Here is an 18,895-nt window from a genome sequence, read left to right as displayed (position 1 = left end):
TAGGGACAGTTAATTATATATAAGAGCAAAATAAAATCACCGTGTTTTGAGCTGATTTTATCCATACGCTTGAAAAGAGCTGAGATTCACAAATCTTCTGAAGAGCATTGATTTTAATTTGAGAGAAGTTTTATTTGTTAAATCAAAAGTAAAACAAACCTGCAGTGCTAGAAAGCGAGCTTTCAGCCAATACACCCGAGTCACAAACTCCATCCAGCCTTCTTCAAACAAATCTCTTTGTGAAGATGCAAATGAGAGCTGCAACAGGTCTCCCAAAAAATGAGTTCCTGGGAAGTCAGGACCAAACTTTCCATTCACAGAGGCAGCAGGACAATTCCGTGGAGAAACTGCAAATCAATTAATTACATTTTACCATCAAGTTACTAATATCCCATGGAAAGAGTCTGGTATTTCAAAGGTACTGATGTACTTAAAGGCAAACAAACTGACAGACCAATAAAATACAGATCTGGAAGACACTCATTAAATAAAAATAGCTCCAAAATCCAATGAGTTCCTGGAAACATTTCTTCATATACCTTGAGTGTTTTTAGAGTCTAAAGAAAGTTACACCCAGTGCTCACCTGTAGAGCTCTTCCCTTTTGTCAGTAGCCACTGATCCAATTGCAGTTCCATGCAAGAAAGGCTCATCAACATCATATCCTTCAGAAAAAGTAGGGAGATATCAAAATAAAACAAAACAAACCCCAAATCACTAAATCTGCAATTTACTTCAAAGAAAACCTTCATCTTGTCCTCTTGGGATTTCTATTCCCAAGCTGTAACTACTTCTTCCTCTGTCTAAAAGCTGTATAAAAGCATTTGCAAATCAACAGGTACAAAAAAAAACAATACTTAGAAAAAGCATTTAAAAAGATAAAAAATCTTGCTAATGAAAGAAGGTCAGATCAACATGGCCTAATGTTAAAAGTCATCCATATTTTTGTATCTGGCTGAAATAAAACTATATTAAATTGCTAAATCATGCCAAAAGTGTATTTCCATAACATAGCAAAACTAGTGATATTTGAAAAATAAGAAGTCTATGTTCTATAATTTTTTCAGTATTTATCTGCATGAGACTGAGTATGTACTCCAGTCTTATCAGCTTATTAATGCTTGCAGGATAAAGTTCAGGAGTATATTAAATTCACATAATGACAGATCTCTGCTAAGTAATAGTGAAGAATATACTGTTTTCTGCTTAAGTTCATAGGAATAAGGGTTACAGTTCCAGCTGTAAAAACCAGGTGATTGTGAAAAGGTTCAAAAGTCCATATACATTACCAGTCATAACGAGAATCAAGGGAATACATTTATCAATATATTTCCATTTGTTTGAAAAAAGGGCATGTATAAGTGAAAAATACACAGAAATAAAAAAGACACAGGACGTATAAAAATTTAACACCTGCTGCAAAGAGACACTTTTGTTTGTTTTGTAAATGAAGTCAATGGAACACAGCAGTTTTCAGAATTCATATTTTATTTGCAAAAGAGCAGAAACATTTGATCTGAAAAAAGTAATTTCAAACTGAAGTCACGTCAAAAGGCAAATAACTTCCCAAATGAATACACACTGATAACGTGGGCAGGTTCAGTGGAAAAGTATCAGAACTGGTTTTATAATTCAAGAAGTATCATCTTCTGTCACTAAACTGGTTTAACATTAATTTAATGAATTTGCCATTTTTCTATTTGCATTTGGGAAATCTACAAATAAAATGGTGATGCTGGGAGGGTGGGTTTGTTTTGTTTTATTGGGGTTTTTTTACTGTAAATTGCAGGTTATCTTAAAACTACTGTGTATTTACTCTATTTAAAGCATCAACGCTGTCCCTTAATCAGCCAGTGAGAGCAGAGCAGCCTCTCTACTCACCTGATGACAAAACAAAACTTTGTGTCATATCAGAAGCAAAGGGAAGGGGAAAAAAAAAAGAGCAACAACAGAGTAAAGTGGTAAAACATATCTATGCCTGTAGCATTTACTACATCTCTATGCCTGTGTGTGTGTATAAACACACACACACACACACACACACATATGATGTATACGGTACACTTGTATGTAGCATCACCCAGATCTGTCCAGGAGTTCAGGAACAGCTCCATGAGCTGCAGTTCACCAGTTTATGACAGATACAACAGCTGGGACAAGCAGCTCCCCAGACAGAGCTAAGCCAAACCTGTGTCTGATTGCTGGATTTCAGCTGGGTACTTCGGGCACACAGAGAACAATACAGCAGCAAATATGGGAATAAGGAAAAGTGTTGCTTTACCTTGATATGCTGGTTACTCGAGTCCCTCAGTAGTGGATTGGGAAGGCTGCTACTGTGCTTCCTCCAGTTATTATAGATACTAAGGACCACCTCACATAAGCCAGGAGGCCACTTCACCAGAAACTTTTGGCTGATGACTTTTAGATATCTCATCATCAGCTCCAAGATCCCACCATTGTTCAGGTTGTCCAGTAAGAATTCATGAACATCCTGTTTTTCTAGAAAGCAGATAAATACAAAGCCATACATGTTTAAGGCTGAGGCAGATCATGAAACAAGTAAGTTTCAGCAGTGTTTTATGCACTAATCTTGCAGCAGTTCTCCTCTGCTGCACATGTGCAGAATTCAGTTATTGTATTCCAATTTGTTTAAATGGGAAACTCCACACAATAGAGCTCTTGCACACAGTGATTAAGGAATCCCCCAGACCTAAAAAAAATCACACCTGTTACCAACTGAGATATTTCTATACCATAACATTATATTTTTTAAAATAGCATATACTTCTGTATCTTCTAGATATGATAGGAAAATACAAAAAATAAAGCATACAATATGGAAGAAACAACAGAGAAAGAGTGAGGGGTTCCAGTAGAAATCCTTACCAGATTCCATAAATGTTGTAGAATCGAATGACATTCTATGTGGTCCAACATGCTGGAAATTCTCCTCTTTGATCTCTGATTGCACCTCATAGTTATTGAAAGGGTCCTCTTCCTCCTCAGGATCTAATTTCCTTAATCTGTGTGAAAGGGAACAAAAACCACAACATAAACAAAGCCCTCGTTCCTTCTTTCGTTACTAAGTGAAAGCTAAACATGGGAAGTTGTGCAAATTTTAACAGTGAAAGCACATTCACTGAAGCAAATTCAGAGATTTACATCAAGTTCCCAAATTTTGTCCAAATCAAGACTACTTTACCTTATCCATTTTGACATCATCATTGTCCTCTAATTCACATTCACACTAAGAAAATCTTTCTTATTTTTCAATTTTTATTCAGTAATTTTCACTAAGAGCAATTTTATAAAATATATGAGGAGGCAATGCATCACATCTGCTTCAAAAAATAACACAGGTCTGGTGGTTTTAAGGTTGGGGCATATCAGTCCAACACAATCCCAAACAGCTTCCTCTCTATGGTATTCCCATAATGAAGGGTGTTGCTGTACAGTACCTGGAAGGAAGGAACTTCACCAACAGCTCTTGAAAGTCAACCTTCTCCTCTTTTTTACACTTGGTGTTCCGAACTCTAGCAGATCTCCTTTTTGCTGTTTCACCACTATCTTCTGTAATTCTCCTTCGCTTCACTCCTTTCTTAGATTTATCACCTGCAGATATGTCACCTAGAAACATAATTAAAAGAAAACCCCCAACTGACAAATAAAAAGTGGATAATCTTTTTTATTTTAAAAAAATTAATTATACAGCAACACTTGAGATTCATTGGTTTCCTTCTAAATGTAGTGCCAAAAAAAAATTTAAAAAAAAATCACTAATTATAAACTGGCTATGGCATTTTGTATAAAAATGTTGGTCTGAGGAAAGAAGTAGACATAAAAAAAATGCTGCACTTCACTATTAATTAGAATTCGTTATTTTAGTCTTCAAGAAGTTTCTGAAATGGGAACCAGAGGAGCCTGCCTTTAACTCCAGAAACATCTGTAAATTCTCATGAATATCAACACAATACTGGTAACCCCTTGATAGTTTTAGATATGTAAATACATATACATCTACAGTATAAAATATTCAAACCTCTTGCTACAGATTTCAAATAAATATAACTGACAGCTCGGTTCTCTCATGTTCTCAAAGTGACACATGAGCAGAAGAAAATCCAGTCATCTTTTTGAAAGACAGCTCATTCATTCTAAGGATCTCAAGGCCCTTCCCAACATTAAAAGCTTGATATGCATCACTGCTGGGATGGAATCACAATTCTGTTCTCCTTAAGGACTGAAAAACTGAAGTGAGAGTCAACAGCACAAAACCAGAGGAGGTCAGAAACTCCTGCACTGGAGGAACAACCAAGAAAAACAAATCAACTTGACTCTCAATTCCATTACATAGGAAAGTCAGTCCACTGTCCTGAACACTGGCCCTATGTCTCAATCAGGAACCCACGGTTTTCAGACAGCTTAGGTGGCTTTTATTTTCTAATGTGAAGGGTTAACAGATCTTAACTCTCTAGAGCTCAACTTCCCTTTTTCTGTTGGATGTTACACAGATGCTGAACAGGTTCTGAATCCACAACATGCAGTTTAAAGACAGCATGTCCCAAAGCATTCTGGAGTGCTTTTAATACCAGATAAGTAGGAAAGAGATCTTGAATCTCAGACTGAAGTACCTTGCTCACCTACAGTAGCTCCTGGTTCCAACGAACTCTGACTGTGACATGGAAAGTTGGGTGTTGTTGGAGTGTAAGGTAATACAGGATCTGGCATTGTCATCACTGGGTTAGTGCTGACAGGAGTTTGTTGAATAACACTGACAGGAGTAGAGGTGGGAGAAAGGATCAGATGTTGGACTGGGTCTCTGTATTCTGAGAGATCAATTCTCTTCCCCAGACTGGGCCGAGGAGGATCACATGTTGTGAGGTGCTGATACATGGCAAGTAAAGCTTCTCCTAAACACTTCCACCTGCACGTGGGAACACAACAGCATCACGTCATTAATTCTTGTCACATTATTTTCTAAATTATATTTACAGCATTCAACATTATTTTTCTCCAGTAACTTAGAGATAGCAAGAGCAGCTTCTCAGTGGGAGAGCAATACACATTTGAGTGCCAAAAATCTGCACCATGACTAGAAAAGCTGGAGAATATCTTTCTCTGTTTCCTGTCATATGGACTGTGACAGGCCTGGAACAGAGGTCCTTAGGAGCTTTCCTTCACACTCAGCAAGCAAAAGTTTTCAGAGGAAACTGGTATACTGCTTGCAATAAGAAAGAAATGGGAGTCACTAATGTGCCTAATCTCAAAGAATGTCTATGCAGTAGTTGCTGAGGAAATTATTCTACACCAAACCCTAAAACCAGTAAAAAATGTAGTGTCAAATAAACAATTTTCAGGTTCTGCATTCAATCAACAATAATAAAAGAACTCACCCTTATCCACAACTAGGAGCAACTTACCTGCAACTGGACTTACATGCAAAGTCCATTAATATTCCAGAAAAATACGTCCAATAAAAAAACCAAATCAAACCCCAATCCTTTATAATAAAGATATACACAACAACTTACTAGTATCCTTCTATCTTGCTGCAAATAAATACTTGCAATTTTTTTGTTTCCACTATCCCAGCAGCAAAAAGAATTTTTTAAAAGCTAAACTTACTTTGAAATTCATATACAAACTAGTCATATATGAATAATCCAACAATACAGTTTGAATAGCTGCCAAATCACTCTTAGCTACCTTTCTCTTTTTTTTTTACATCACTGGTTTTAAATCAAAAATTGAAAACTCACAGCTATGGGGTTTGTGCTAAAATAGTAAGCACACCAAACAAACCTATAAACTAATAACAAAACACTGGGAGGTTGGTTTGTTTTTACAAGGCAAAAAAAAGTGTTCTGAAGAAATCTGAAGCACACCACAGCTGTGACCAGTCGTGGCTTCAGAGGAACCTTTTAAAAAGAGAAAATACAAAGACATACGTGAAAAAGGGAATTGGCTGGACCAGTCTGAGGTCTGGCTCCCTGTCACGCACCAGCAAAGCTTGTCTCTTCTTACGTAGCTCCAGCGCTTCATTTATGATTCGTCCTGTTTCAGCTGCACTCACATTTACATTATGGATAGACATGTCACTAAGAAATAATGAGAAACGGAGACAAGTTAAAGCTTTTGTTTGTTGGTTGGTTTTTTTTATTGGTTTGTTGTTTTTTTCTTAAAGGTTGGGGGGATTAATCTCAAATCTCCATACGATGTAACAAAAATAGTTTTAAAAGAAGGATTCAAATAACATTATTTTATGAACTTTATGGCATGCATATAGAAGTGTTCACCACCAGAAATCTTTGTTCTGAATGAGCAGCTAACTTAGACAGGTCCTGTAAATTTTATGGGCCTTTATTTTCTTTTCCCACTTTCCTCTTACCCACTCATACTACAAAATCCACATAGAAAGAAACAGTCTACTTTGCAGAGCTACACAACACCAAACTTTTACCAAAGGTTTTACACTACATACTGCAATAAAAAAGAAATAATAAAGGACTAAAATCTTAACCATAATGTTGCAAAATATCTTCAGAGTTGCACTGGTCTGAAACCTTAATAAAGTAAGAATTTCGGCACCTTGGGTACTATTGAAACACACAGAGCCATCTGACTGCACTCATTTGTCAATAGAAATCAGTAAGACTCCCAGAGTAGTCCCAAATTTGTAACTGGTTGGAAAAGCAGTAATGGGGGGGGGAGTTTAGGGTGGGAGTTGTTTTGTTTTGGTTGTTATTGTTTGGTTTTAATTAGGAAAACTAAAGTGAATGCTGCAGGGATCAGCTACTAATAAGTAAAACAAAGGTAGGTATTAAGACAGATCTGGGTGTGAAAATAAGTGAGCAGCAACAAATGGATCCTTTGCCTCTTTCTACCTCCCTCCAAAAGTTATTGCTGAAGAACATTCTGTCAGCAGCACCAGTAACATTATTATTCAGAAGGTGGATTAGCAAGATATCACTATCACTTAAAGCATAAGATCTCAGCAACAACCCCAAACCCAAAATTTACACTCCAAGGGCAGCATGTACTGTAAGACAACATTCACCATTTGAGGAACATCCTTAAGGAATCTTTCCGGAGGCAAGGCTGCTCCTCAAAGATCTTCTCCTTCAGAACCAGTCCTTTGCTATACAGGCAGTCTTTTTCCAGAGCTTTGCAGATAAAGTACAAACATGCTGACAGAGAAATAGGAATTGAACAGTCAATGGCTGCTTTGGTTCATTCAAAGCTCCCAGTTCTGGACCTCACATACACCACTAAATTCCACCCAAACGTGACATTTGCATTAATTAGTCCCATAGCTTTGCAACATGTCAAACAATTACCTGCATACAGTTCAAATAGCCTATTATGTCTTTCCAGGTATTATATCCAGAAAAAGAATATAATTAATTTTGTTTAAACAATGTTTGCAGTACCTTTTTCACTTACTTTCAAGACTTCATTCCGACACAGAAGAAATCAGAATCATAAACCAGAATCATAATTATTTACCATTTTTATGTTATCAAATGTCTTAACTGCAGATTCCATTGGTGAAACAAGCAGTGTATCCCACCAGGGCTTTGCTCACGTGTAATGACGTGAAGAGAATTAGAACCATTCCAGTAGGACAAACCGAAGGGATTAGATTCAACAATTCTGCCATCTTGCAGATCTCCCCAACTTCCTTTGAATCAGTTCATGCACTGGATATTACTCAAATGTAAAATCTTAAGGTCAGTCATATCCACTGCTGTAACTATAATAAATCATACTAGGCTATGTAGTTTTATAGCCAAAACTATGTAGCTGGAAATTAGTAGAAAGACAAACCTAATATACATTGAAAGGGAAAAGAACAGTCTAGAGGGAAACTTCCTGCAGAGGCTCTGATCTAAGAGACCCCAGGCATTTACTTTTAAGGGTAACCAGAACTCATATAAACCATCATACTTTATCATGAAATTAAAAAACTCTATCAGGAAACAGAAGTCTCTATCATACCCTAACGTATTGCTTATGCCAGATACAACCCATACAATTGCATCATTACAATTTTTTTATTGGTATGCAAAATTACACATATATTGAGATTTTTTTCACACATCGTACTCACTTGTGTAGTCACTGAGTGTATACAAGATTGTGATAAGGTTATCTAAACAAGGCCAGTGATCAGGATTACACCTGAGACCTTCTTCGAAAGCGTGACGAGCCAAAGGAAGGCGGATTAGTTTTATTGCCACACGACCAATTTTATACCAGAGGTTGACATCAGTAGAGTCCAGCATTACAGCCTAGAAAGCATCACAAACAACATCACATTTCAGACACACAGATCCACTCATCTGCAGGGACTGGCACTGCTTTAGTTTTCAGTAGGATCACAACTGCTTTGGAGACTGAAAGGTGGACCAGTTACATTCCATATAGTGTCAGAAAGAGCACACTATTCAACCTTACATTCACATGATGTATGCCAAAGTGTATGTCTATATTTTAGAAAGTTTTAACAAATATTAAGGCTCCACTGTTTTATTTCAGCTGCACTGTACCTCCAGATAAAACTCCATGGCTGTCTCTAAGTCATCCCGTTGTGCTGCCAGCTGTGCTAGGTTTTTATAGGTGGAATATTTTAACATCAAACCTGGGTGCTTCAGCCCTTCTTTCTCATCACCAGAAAGCACTGCCTAGAAATGATAAAGTAAATGCAACGTGGGCATTAGGAATCAGACAAGTAAAAAGGACAGTAAACAACTAGCCAGTTGACAACACTGACATTTCTAGTTAGCCAATTAGAAATGAAGACAAGATATAGTAAAAGCAGTTTCTAAAGTTTCATTCTCCAAAGGTCACTGACCTCTCTCAGAAGACGAATCTCAAGGAGCTCATGATAAGCTTTAGCAGACTCCTCAAATCGGTCGTGTTTCTGAAGGTCCAAAGCCTTGTGGTACAAAGCAAAAGCTTCTGCTTCCTGGGATTAAAAAAAATAGAACCTATTTGGTAAGGCAACTTTATTAAATACAGTTATTACAATATACTTACATTTACTATGTATATCAGTGGTTTCACACTTTTATTACTTTAGTGACCTAAAATAACTCATTTGAGTGAAGTTTTAGTTTGCTAAAGGAGGGTCCAAGAGATAAGATAGTAACACAGCTTTCCTAAAAACAAGACATTATGTTGAACAATCCCTGCAACGAGTGGATGAAACTCCCATCAAGACAAAACTTCACTAACAAAATAGTGGGTCTACTCACCTGAGCTTCCTTTGTCTGTGTCTTATGACTTTTGAAGGTCCCTTCATAGTCATCCTCAACCGTGGAGCTCGCGTTCAGCGCTGCGATTCGAATCTGCAATGGCAGTTGGGAGGCAACAAGGAATGTGACATCTACATGTGCCCCAGTTTCCTTTGCAAACTGGATTCTTCCCTTTTTTTTTTTTTACTTAAATGTTACAGGGACAATACTGTGAGATCTCTACATAAAGTTACAAGAGCTGTAATGATCAAATAATATCAAAACAATTTCCCACAAGAAATCGGCTGAAAACACAAAATTTCAAGTGTTTTACATGCAACAGCTTCTCTAGAACAGACATGTGCATTACAGTGTTGGGGTTTTTTCAAATTCTTAAATTTACCAATAACTACTATCACTTCAAAATCAATGGTCTCATTATGGCAATTTATTCTTGGTCCCAGGGAAAGAGAAAACTCTTCATTTTATTTTTACCAAAACATCTCAAAAGCCATCTCAATAAGCCCTTACCATGTTCAGAGCTTTTCACACTGTCTTTCTCCAGGGTTAAGAGGAAGGGCCTAACAAAATCAGGTCTGGAAAGCAAACAGGATTCAAATATTTACTCTGTTTATAAAGAAAACACTCAGAAGTAAAGACAAGCTGGGAATACTTTAATCAATAATCAATTAACTGTTCTACTTCACCACCACCCTATGCCAGGAGATAAACTGCCCAACCACTGAGGAACAATAACATTAAAGTGAATTTTAACTAGAGACAGAAAATAAAATACAAAGTTATTAAAACACAATTACTTCAGGATGGCTTTCACGACTTTCAGTTACTGTGTAATATTCAGTGAACATACAAGATAGTAACAACATTACAACACAAATCCCTTTAAAGACAAAAACTAAACCCAAAAATGCTTCTTGAATACTCCGACACTTTATGAGCATGAATCATTACAGCTTATGAGTTTATCTTCAGTTGCTTCAAAACAAACCAAACAAACAAAAAAACCCAAACAAACAAACAAATAAAAAAAAGAAGTTTTCTTGCACCTTATCTACAGCACAAGCCACAGCCCTTACAGATACCTACAGAACAGGAAAGTTAAAAAATGGAGGGTTATCTGTGTCAGACTGACTTTGCAGGAGGCCATAGAGGCTGGTGAACCCACTGCTCAAAGCACCATCTGCACTTGGAAATTCCTCTGATTAAAGCAGTTTTCATTACTGCCATCCCTGCTAGAACAGAACCAGTGTTTATAACTCACTTGTTCTTTCTGAATACACTGACCAACCTCTACAGACCACCTCTACTGCAAAAGCAAGTTGTAGCTATTGCATACACACTTAGGTATATTAGATTTATGCAAACAAAAGAAACTGAGCTTTTACTAACCTTATTTCTTCATTCTGAAGGAAGGATACTAATATTTCCAGTCTTTTTACCAATGATAAAAAGTTTAAAGAGGTAAATAGACATTTATAATCTGTAAGCAATTTTTCCTCATAACTAAGCCCATAATTTAGATTCAATTAACTGCTTGAAACATCATGTTAGCAAAGGCAACAAAAAAATGAAAAGAGTTCTGTGCTGCTCTTTTAGAAAGCTTCACTGCTACGTGATAAAACCTTCCCATCCACTCAAACAAAAAGATGACACATGCAAGACAGGCTATAAACAGTCTTTTATATGGGAGACTACATTAATAGAACAGTAAGTCCAGAATTAACCACAGCAGGAAGCAGTGGGAGTTTTGAACTATAAGCTGAATTAACTCACACATCATCATGATTAGTTCTGTGTGTAGACAAAATAATGCTTTGACAGGAATTTCATTCATTCAGCAATGATCATTTGCTTGCCCATGCACCACTTGCTTTCCCTGCCTGCAGCTAAATCAGACTGACAACTGCACAGCAATAAAGCATTTTTCTCTTTAAGTCACTAAATAAACATTAATAAAACTTCAAATCTCTTTCAGGACAAAGACTCCTTGTCTACTTTGCATATGGAGAAAATACATGCCCAGAGATTAATGGTTCCCTCTTTCAGATGTATTGAATGCTCCACATTTTGACAGAAAGTGCAGTTGCTCATGACATCTAAATAAGTAAGTTTGTGTGATCCCAAATCAATCACATATTTAAACTGAGTGGCTTGAAGTCCACTCACAAATATGCCTGTTCAAAAATATGCCCAATCTTGCTCAAGGTGGAAGTCACCAGCAGAGACTGTGGCCAAGAGTTAACTTCCAAGGTCAGACTGCCAGGGAAACTACAATTACAGAAAACATGGGAAAACAATTCTAATTCGACTTATTATTTATACCAGAACTTTGTACCATACAGGAACTCAGTAACAAATATTTAGCACCTCTCCTCTCTGGTGTTTACAAGTTGAAAGTGCATAACCAAACAGAACTGTGTAATGCTCCTGAAAAACAGGGTAAGGGTGTTTCCTCCACACAGCTTTGTACTGGTGTGTCAGGCACTGGGGGGGCTATTTCGTTTTAAAAACTAATAATGAACTGAGTTACAACAGGGTCCTAGTCTCTAGGAACTGGGTATGCCACTACCAGCGCTTCCAGAGGAGCACAGCTACAGCAGATAAGTAGGAAAAAAGAGAATTACTCTTTACTATAAACTATTACAGTTTGAATTTTTTTCAGTTTTAAGAGTGTCTCAGCTATAAATCTGTGGCTATGACAGGCGTGCACATCCTGAAAGGTAACAAGCCTTTTGCCTTCAAAATCTTCTCTTTTACCTTAGTAGTTTAACACTTAGGTAAAAATTCCAAATGTCAGCTCTTGCTCCCAGAGCTTGTGTTGTCAACTTCAAAGTAAGAAACAAAGGGAGTGACTCGGGCTTTCCTGGCTTTTGTTGTTGCTGCTACACTCGGGATCCACACATTGCAAATACACATTTGTTTAAAAAAAAAAAAAAAAAACACAAAACCACCACTAAATCTTTGGTTTTGATTTTTTGTTTGTTTGTTCGTTTGTTTTAACACTGCAAAGATCCGCCGCATTTCAGCACAAGACGGTTTTGCCGAAACACGGTCACTTTCTGCACGGAGGGGCAGGGACGCTGCTCACGCCGGCACACCGGGGGGCGGCACAGGGGGCCGGGAGGAGGCGGGAGCCCACGCTCGTCTCCCACCGCGGCGGGAGAGGCACGGGAGAGGCCGCCCGGGCCGGGCAGGGCCCAGACACCGGCTGCCCCTCAGGCCGCTCCACAGGGCCGGGAGGACCGGGACACTCACCTAGTGGGGCCGCCCCCGGCCTGCCGGCGCTGCTCCCGGGGGTTCCCGGGGGTTCTCGGGGGTTTCCCGGCGCGGGTCCCGCGCGGGTCCCTCCCGCTCCCGCCGCTCCCCCGGGACCCGCCGCTCCGCCCGTTTCCACCGCAACCGCCTCCGGAGCCCCGGCGCCAACAACGGCGCGTTTCATTGGCCGAGCAGCCGCTCCCCGGGCAGCCAATGGGAGCGCGGGGCGGCGGGAGGCGGGAGCGGGCGCTGAGGGTACGAGGGAAAAGCCCCAATAGGTGCGAAATGAGCCCAAGGTCACCGCGTTTCCCTAAAGCTTCCCGGGAGAAGATGGGAGACGTCATAAGTGCCCCTGGGAGGTGTTTCAGCATGGTGACGGCAGCGTTGCAAAATGTGGAATGTGTGAAAATTTTCTTGAGAAAGGATGTTTATGAAGTTTGATCTTTGTGTGCTTTCGAGCCTAATCAACAAGAAAATAGATTCAATCCGTGAAAGTGATTGATGGACATCTGAGTGATGTCCAGGTATTAGTAACACAAATTACCTGTCGGTAGAATTGCCTTGTTAAGGTTTAAGGCTTGCTGTGCTTCCATGATCTCAGGGGGAGTTTAACAAAGCTTGGGAAGGAGGGTTGTACCACTGATAATGAACACAAAGAATGCAGAATTTACGGGCCACAGGGACATTTGGTAGAACACCCAGAATAAGGAAGAAACTAATAATGACAACTCAGAAACTGCTCAAACAGCTTTGATTGGGTAAAAGGTAATTCAGGCAGGAACAGATCACAAACCCCCTCAGACTCACAGACCATCGACTCAAGAAACCCATCGACCCAAAAGAAGAGAAAGACTGAGCCTGTGGGCTAATTAGCACGAGAAGTGAGAGAATCATTAACCAATAGAAGATGGAATACTGATTAATAAGAGAACTGGGTAACTTGTAGCCAATGAACATTGATGCCTTTGTTTGCTTAAATGTATAAGTAGTAAAAGGTTTTGGTAGTGGTCGTGCTGGCTTTGTGGATTTGCCACACAGCCCCTCTCTCTGCAAGGAACTGTAAATAAATCCTATACCTTGACTCTGTGTGTGGATTGGCCTCTTGCACACCTATTTTGGGACAATAGTTGGACGATGTGAGGCAGTGACTGAAGTCAAACACCACTGTGACAGCTTCCTGTGGAAATAATTTTATTTATGTGTAAGGTGGTCATACAGCAGCGAGTTCTAAAGAGCAAGTATGCCATTCACAGCCCTACAGAGCCCTCCATGTCAGGACAGCCTGAGCACAGACAGACTGGTGAGGCCCCACCTGTGGGACAGAACCACACATTTAAAGCCTCCTCTTCCTACATCACATCCCACTGACAAAGGTAAGCTTGTGCTCAGTCACCACTGACTGAGCATTCATTGCTCTGAATCACCATTTAGCATGGTAAGAGTCCTCTTCATCTCAAATGTATGATCTCCAGCGTCCCATTTGTGTTAATGCCTTTCTTTCCATCATGGCAAACCAAGAACAGGGTTTTCATGAGCAGCAGCATCACACTGTTGTGGTTGAAGAGTAACTTGCAAAGCTATGGTAATTCTGTAATACTTTTTTGTCAGTAGTGCCCTGCAGTGTGCTTAGGGCCTCACTGGTCCTCTCTAGTGTAAATACACACAAAGGTTGTCCACAGTTCAAAGGTCTGAGGCAAGAAAATGTTCAAAATCAGGACATTACCTTTTTGCAGGGTATCCTTGAGTCCTAAAACACTGTCAAAACTACTCTAATGTTAGCTCAGTGAAGGAAAAATAGGCCATCTCTTGAGATCAACGTGAAATAAAATGTACATTCAGCACCAGCAGTTTATGAGGGAAAACACCCAGCTGCAAACTCACAGAATCTCATTCTGTGCTGACAATCCCCAGCACCCAAAAAGTATCAAGTGGCTCAGACTAAGGTCTTCATAACCAAATGATCAATGCTTCCATTAATATTTTAACTGCTCTTATAAAAGAAAGTTTAAAGTCCACGGACCATGAAATTCTCAAGATGGTCTTTGCCCAGCACTTTTTCCATGATTTTGCATTACTTTAGGACGTTTTGGCAGGTAACACCAGCATGCAGACACAGCATGGAAATGGGTGGGAAAGTCACACTGAGGACCCATTTTATTCAGGTATCTTTGCACAACATAATCTTTTCCAAGCTTTCCCTCTCCTTCCTTACCTCTTCCTGCTCAACTCGGCAATGCTGGGGAAGTTGTTCCCAGGCTTGATCACCCATGGGGAGCAGCCAAGGGTGAGAGGATGAGGGTCAATATGGCCCAAAAAAGGAGAGCTGGGACACAGGGCAGAGCAAGGTTTCTCTGAAGGAAGCAAAGGCTTTGGCCTTTGGCCTCCTTCATGAGGTAGAAGGATCTCCAGGAAATGCAGATCAGAATTAAAGTGAGGTTATTTTCTGCATTTCAGTATATTCAGCTCAAGCTGGTCAAGCCCTTTGCAAAGCCAGGGCTGCTCACCCCTTCCCTGCAGCACAGCACTCCCGAGTTACACTGTGTCTCAGATTCACCTACCTGTTCATTACCTGAGCTTCAAAAACTTTTGGTGGAAGAGACCTCCTGTGAAAGTGGAGAGATCTGGGCAGCCACAATGTCTGCCTCCAGGCTGTAAGACCTACAAACCCCCAGTGCTGTAAACCAATAAACTGACACTTATCAAAAGAGGCTTTGCTACAGTTTATTAACCAGATAAGGTATAGACCCCCAGCCTGATACATAAATTTGTGTTTGGTATTATATTCCTGACAGATTTGGCAAACATAGAAGTTATTTCTACTGCATAGGGAACAACCAACTTCAAATTGTAATTAGAAGGAATATTTTCAACCATCTTGAGACCTCAAGTCATAAACAAAACTCCAATCAGAATGACAAAGGACCACAGAAGCCCCCTTCTGCCTTGCATTCCCGTGGACCCCCATGTCCCAAGGACATGCTCTCAGCTCTGCTGAGCTCCCTGACCTCAACCTGACCAAGTCACGAAGTGGAAACTGAAAAATGTTTTCAGTATCAGTGGAAGGCAGAGATAACACTACACATAAAAAGTACCCTGCTTTTGTTTTAATAAAATACCACGTGAATTCCAGTTATAAAGTGAGGGAGCATATGGGTCCTAAAAGCCCAAAATACTTCTCTGCTGGAAACACCAGCCACACAGATCAGAGTGAGATGCTGTGTCGTCCCCAAACTCCCCATCACAGCGGGGTGAGGAAAAGTACTTTGAACTGAGTAAATAACAGAAATTAAACTGGCAGGAGCAGAACTTTCAAAATATTTTCCTGTGGCACAGTGCAGGACTTCAGAAGCAATTCCCTCCTCTAGACATTGCCATCAGCACACAGACATTCAGCCCTGAGAATCCTGTGGACAAATAACAATTTGTAGGAGCAGCCACTGGGGTGGCAATGACAGAGCACAGAGCACAAGGTCTGACATGAGACTTCAATGTCTAAACTTCTCTCCTAATAATCACCTCTCTTTCCAGAAAAGGCTTTCAGGGAAGCCTGAAAAAGAGAAAAATTTCACTTCCAGGGCACCTTGTCCAGCTGAGGACCCTTCTGCTGCCACAGAGAAAGAAGGATTTTTCTGCCTTGCAAAGTATGAGAAAATCTGGATAAACCTCAGAACCACTCTGGTCCTCAGTAAGGCCAAATGTTCTGGAATTAAACTTTTACTGCTACAAGACAGCTTTGTGTAGGCACATGCATGGCCATCACCAGAGGGCAAGGGCTCAGCTGGGCTTGGGCACCATGAGAGCCTTTGTGCTACGTGACAGGCTGGAGACACTGACCTTGAACTATCTCAGTAAAATCAGGACAGTTGATTGCCCCACTCTTCAGCTTTGTGTGCATGGGACGAAAAGACAAAAGTGACTCATTCAGGTGAAGGTGTAGAGCTACGTAGATTTGATCACAAGAGGAAACAGGTAGATAGATGGAGCTGGTGGTGTCTGGGTTGTCTTCATCATTGCTTTGTTCCAACCGGATCACAGGAACGTCATGACTGTCTTGTTCTTGCCGATCTGCCAGGGCTCCAGTGGGTAAAAGCGGATGACAATCCTTTTGGATATAAGAGCAAAAATGTGGACAGTGGACAGGAGACATTATTTTACAATTAATATTTATCCCTGCCCAGTTTGCAACATGGTAGAAAATCTGCACTGAGGTCTCAGTATCTTACACTTCACGGTATTAATTTAACAGAGGCAAACATAAGCTGTGTATGGGCAGGGTACAAACAGGTGCCAGACTTCACCCACACAAATAAAAGCAGACTGAATTTCAACAGTCTGCCTATGAGATACTTGTCCATTTCAGAAGGGCCCAAGCAAACTCTTGGCAGGGATTTACCCCAGCAGCATCCAAGAGGCAGGGAAATGCTATTATCACTCTCCTTTGGGGAGAGGGGCACAGAGGGACATAGCTGACCTTCAGGAACAGTCCTGTTCCCACATTTGGCATGGTGATCCCACTGTGAAGCTCTACCAATTCCTGTGGGGTTTTGCACCAATTTCACCAACTGAACTACTGATCTTCAGAGAACAGCTAAAGCCCAGACTGTTCAACAAGTGCAAACCAGTACACGGTTTTATCTGGCCCCAAACCACATATCTGGGGTTCAGCATCCAAGAGCACTTAGGGTTTGCAATCTAGTCTTGGATCTCTATTACACCTCCAAGAGGACATAGGAACTGCCCCAGCCTCGCTGCCCTTAACATCCCCTATACTTTGGTTTGCCGTGCTCCACATCTCGACGGACCACACAGACCTGTGTAGCTGATGGTAGGGACGATCTCCCTCTCTCTGCCCCAGGGGCTATCCCGGTGTCCTTGCCCTCGGGGCGAAGACGGCGCCGAGGCCGATGCCGCCCGGCCGGGCCGCACTCACCTCTCGGTGCCGAGGCCCAGCTGCGCCGTCAGGACGTCGAAGAAGCGGGCGCTGTGCCGCTGGTTCTGCTCCGCCGTGCCCACCACGCCGATGGAGGAGACGACCAGCTGCGCGCAGGGCTCGGCCGAGCCCGACAGCACCATGGGCAGCCCGCTCCGCACCGTCACATTCACCCGCTGCCGGCACAGACACCGTTAGGCCCTGCTGCTCCCGGCCCCGCCGCCCCCGGCCCCGCCGCCCCCGGCCCCGCGCTCACCTCGGCCGGTTTGCCCAGGATGTCCGCGGTAGCAGCGCACAGGGTCTGGGCCAGCCCCTGCGGCAGCCGCTCGGCCGGCAGGTTGGTCTCCAGCTCCACGAACGGCATCGCGCTGCTCCCACCGCGGCCCCAAACGCCCCGGCCCGGCCCCTGCCCCGCCCCCGGGCAACGGTGCCCCGGCGGGGGCGGGCTCAGCCCCGGACCGCCCGCAGCAGCGCCGTGTGCGACCTGCCCTCCCACTGCCCCTCGCCCTTTGCCGGCGCCAGGCAGCGCTCAGGGCTTGCTGTGCTCCACCGCTCCAGCACAGCTGCACCAGCTGGCTGTCGGGCCTTTGGGGTTTACCATGTGCCGTGCTGGGATATGCATTAGGGGCTGTGAGACCTCACACATCTCCCTGGGTAAAATGAGTTTTGTGACAGTTCTTTTGTGACATTTCAGGTCACTGCAACGGACACCTCTGCACCTGTCTGTGCAGGGAAGGTTGAGAATGGAAGCACAGTGATTTCTCGGAACAACCAGCACTACAAGAAACTAAAAAGCAAGCAGAGAGGTTTACTCCTTTATCCACTATGTATTAATTACCAGGACTTTGAGAAATCAGGACTTTGAGCTCCTGAGTTGATAAAAGTGACCCCGGCAGGCTGGCTCGCAGGGACAGCCTAATCTACAGATCAGAGGTGTCTTAACTAGAGATCAGAGGTTTCTCAGAACCTGAGCTACTGTGCAGTGAGGTTCCATGTGCTCATTTACAGCAAGGGGTTATGAACCAGCTTGACTGAAAGGTCATCTTGTTTAAGATGACTGTTGTGAAAATTGGCCCTGTGTAGTGTGACTTCTTGAGTTTCTACAGTCCTAGACAATGCTAATGAAAACTGATGGGATTGCTCATTTTTTTTTGCTGAGGGAATTGCTTGGCCTTCACTGCTGCTAATGAAGACAATACTGGCATAAGGGGCCATGTGTACAAACCAGCCAGGAATAAGTCTGGGAAAAGATTTCTAGGAGAGAGATTGTGAAGTGAGAGACCCAAAGGGAGAGGGGAGGGAGTACTGCAGGCTGGCAGGGGGTGGCTGCTTGCAGCGATAAGCAATAATACAGATGTTCCCTTTGAATCCAGGAAATCAGCAAAAGAAATTACCCCAAAAAGTTAGATTACAGGGCAAATTTATAGAAATGTATAATCTTGTAAATAGATGGTC

The 18,895-nt window shown here is 41.8% G+C and overlaps 2 protein-coding genes across 6 annotated transcripts in view; both read right to left on the bottom strand.

Annotated features, from left to right (window-relative positions):
* The window catches only part of CABIN1 (calcineurin binding protein 1), a 111,021-nt gene extending 98,397 nt beyond the window's left edge, over positions 1 to 12,624 (bottom strand). For 2 of the 5 annotated variants that reach the window (XM_027696836.1, XM_027696839.1), the window contains exons 1-14: positions 12,516 to 12,581; positions 9,766 to 9,836; positions 9,256 to 9,348; positions 8,853 to 8,966; positions 8,548 to 8,682; positions 8,109 to 8,289; positions 7,056 to 7,185; positions 5,947 to 6,096; positions 4,630 to 4,922; positions 3,457 to 3,625; positions 2,885 to 3,021; positions 2,280 to 2,497; positions 585 to 663; positions 160 to 347 (exon numbers count right to left, since the gene is read on the bottom strand). In XM_027696836.1, coding sequence (XP_027552637.1) covers positions 160 to 347; positions 585 to 663; positions 2,280 to 2,497; positions 2,885 to 3,021; positions 3,457 to 3,625; positions 4,630 to 4,922; positions 5,947 to 6,096; positions 7,056 to 7,185; positions 8,109 to 8,289; positions 8,548 to 8,682; positions 8,853 to 8,966; positions 9,256 to 9,348; positions 9,766 to 9,768 — 1,890 coding nt within the window. In that variant the 5' untranslated portion in view covers positions 9,769 to 9,836; positions 12,516 to 12,581. Of the gene's footprint in view, positions 1 to 159; positions 348 to 584; positions 664 to 2,279; positions 2,498 to 2,884; positions 3,022 to 3,456; positions 3,626 to 4,629; positions 4,923 to 5,946; positions 6,097 to 7,055; positions 7,186 to 8,108; positions 8,290 to 8,547; positions 8,683 to 8,852; positions 8,967 to 9,255; positions 9,349 to 9,765; positions 9,862 to 12,510 lie in introns of all 5 variants that reach the window. The other 3 variants (XM_027696838.1, XM_027696840.1, XM_027696837.1) reach the window with 2 other exon arrangements.
* A 2,588-nt stretch (positions 12,625 to 15,212) lies between these two features.
* On the bottom strand, positions 15,213 to 17,851 carry DDT (D-dopachrome tautomerase). Its single transcript, XM_027696788.1, has 3 exons — positions 17,697 to 17,851; positions 17,441 to 17,616; positions 15,213 to 16,612 (listed from the first exon to the last, which is right to left on the bottom strand). The coding sequence occupies exons 1-3, from the start codon at positions 17,802 to 17,804 to the stop codon at positions 16,540 to 16,542; spliced, it is 357 nt and encodes a 118-aa protein (XP_027552589.1). The 5' UTR covers positions 17,805 to 17,851; the 3' UTR covers positions 15,213 to 16,539.
* Between the last annotated feature and the right edge of the window lie 1,044 nt (positions 17,852 to 18,895).

This window comes from Neopelma chrysocephalum, unplaced genomic scaffold (genome assembly GCF_003984885.1).
Source record: "Neopelma chrysocephalum unplaced genomic scaffold, ASM398488v2 Primary Assembly neopelma1_116, whole genome shotgun sequence".
Lineage (NCBI taxonomy): Eukaryota > Metazoa > Chordata > Aves > Passeriformes > Pipridae > Neopelma > Neopelma chrysocephalum.
This window is presented reverse-complemented; position numbering and strand designations above follow the sequence as displayed.

Excerpts from the sequence above, each read along its gene's own strand:
- DDT (XM_027696788.1), bottom strand. The coding sequence starts at position 17,804 with ATGCCGTTCGTGGAGCTGGAGACCAACCTGCCGGCCGAGCGGCTGCCG. Across the intron at positions 17,617-17,696 it reads TCCTGGGCAAACCGGCCGAG|CGGGTGAATGTGACGGTGCG; the intron begins GTGAGCGCGGGG and ends CTGTGCCGGCAG. Across the intron at positions 16,613-17,440 it reads CTGGGCCTCGGCACCGAGAG|GATTGTCATCCGCTTTTACC; the intron begins GTGAGTGCGGCC and ends TATATCCAAAAG.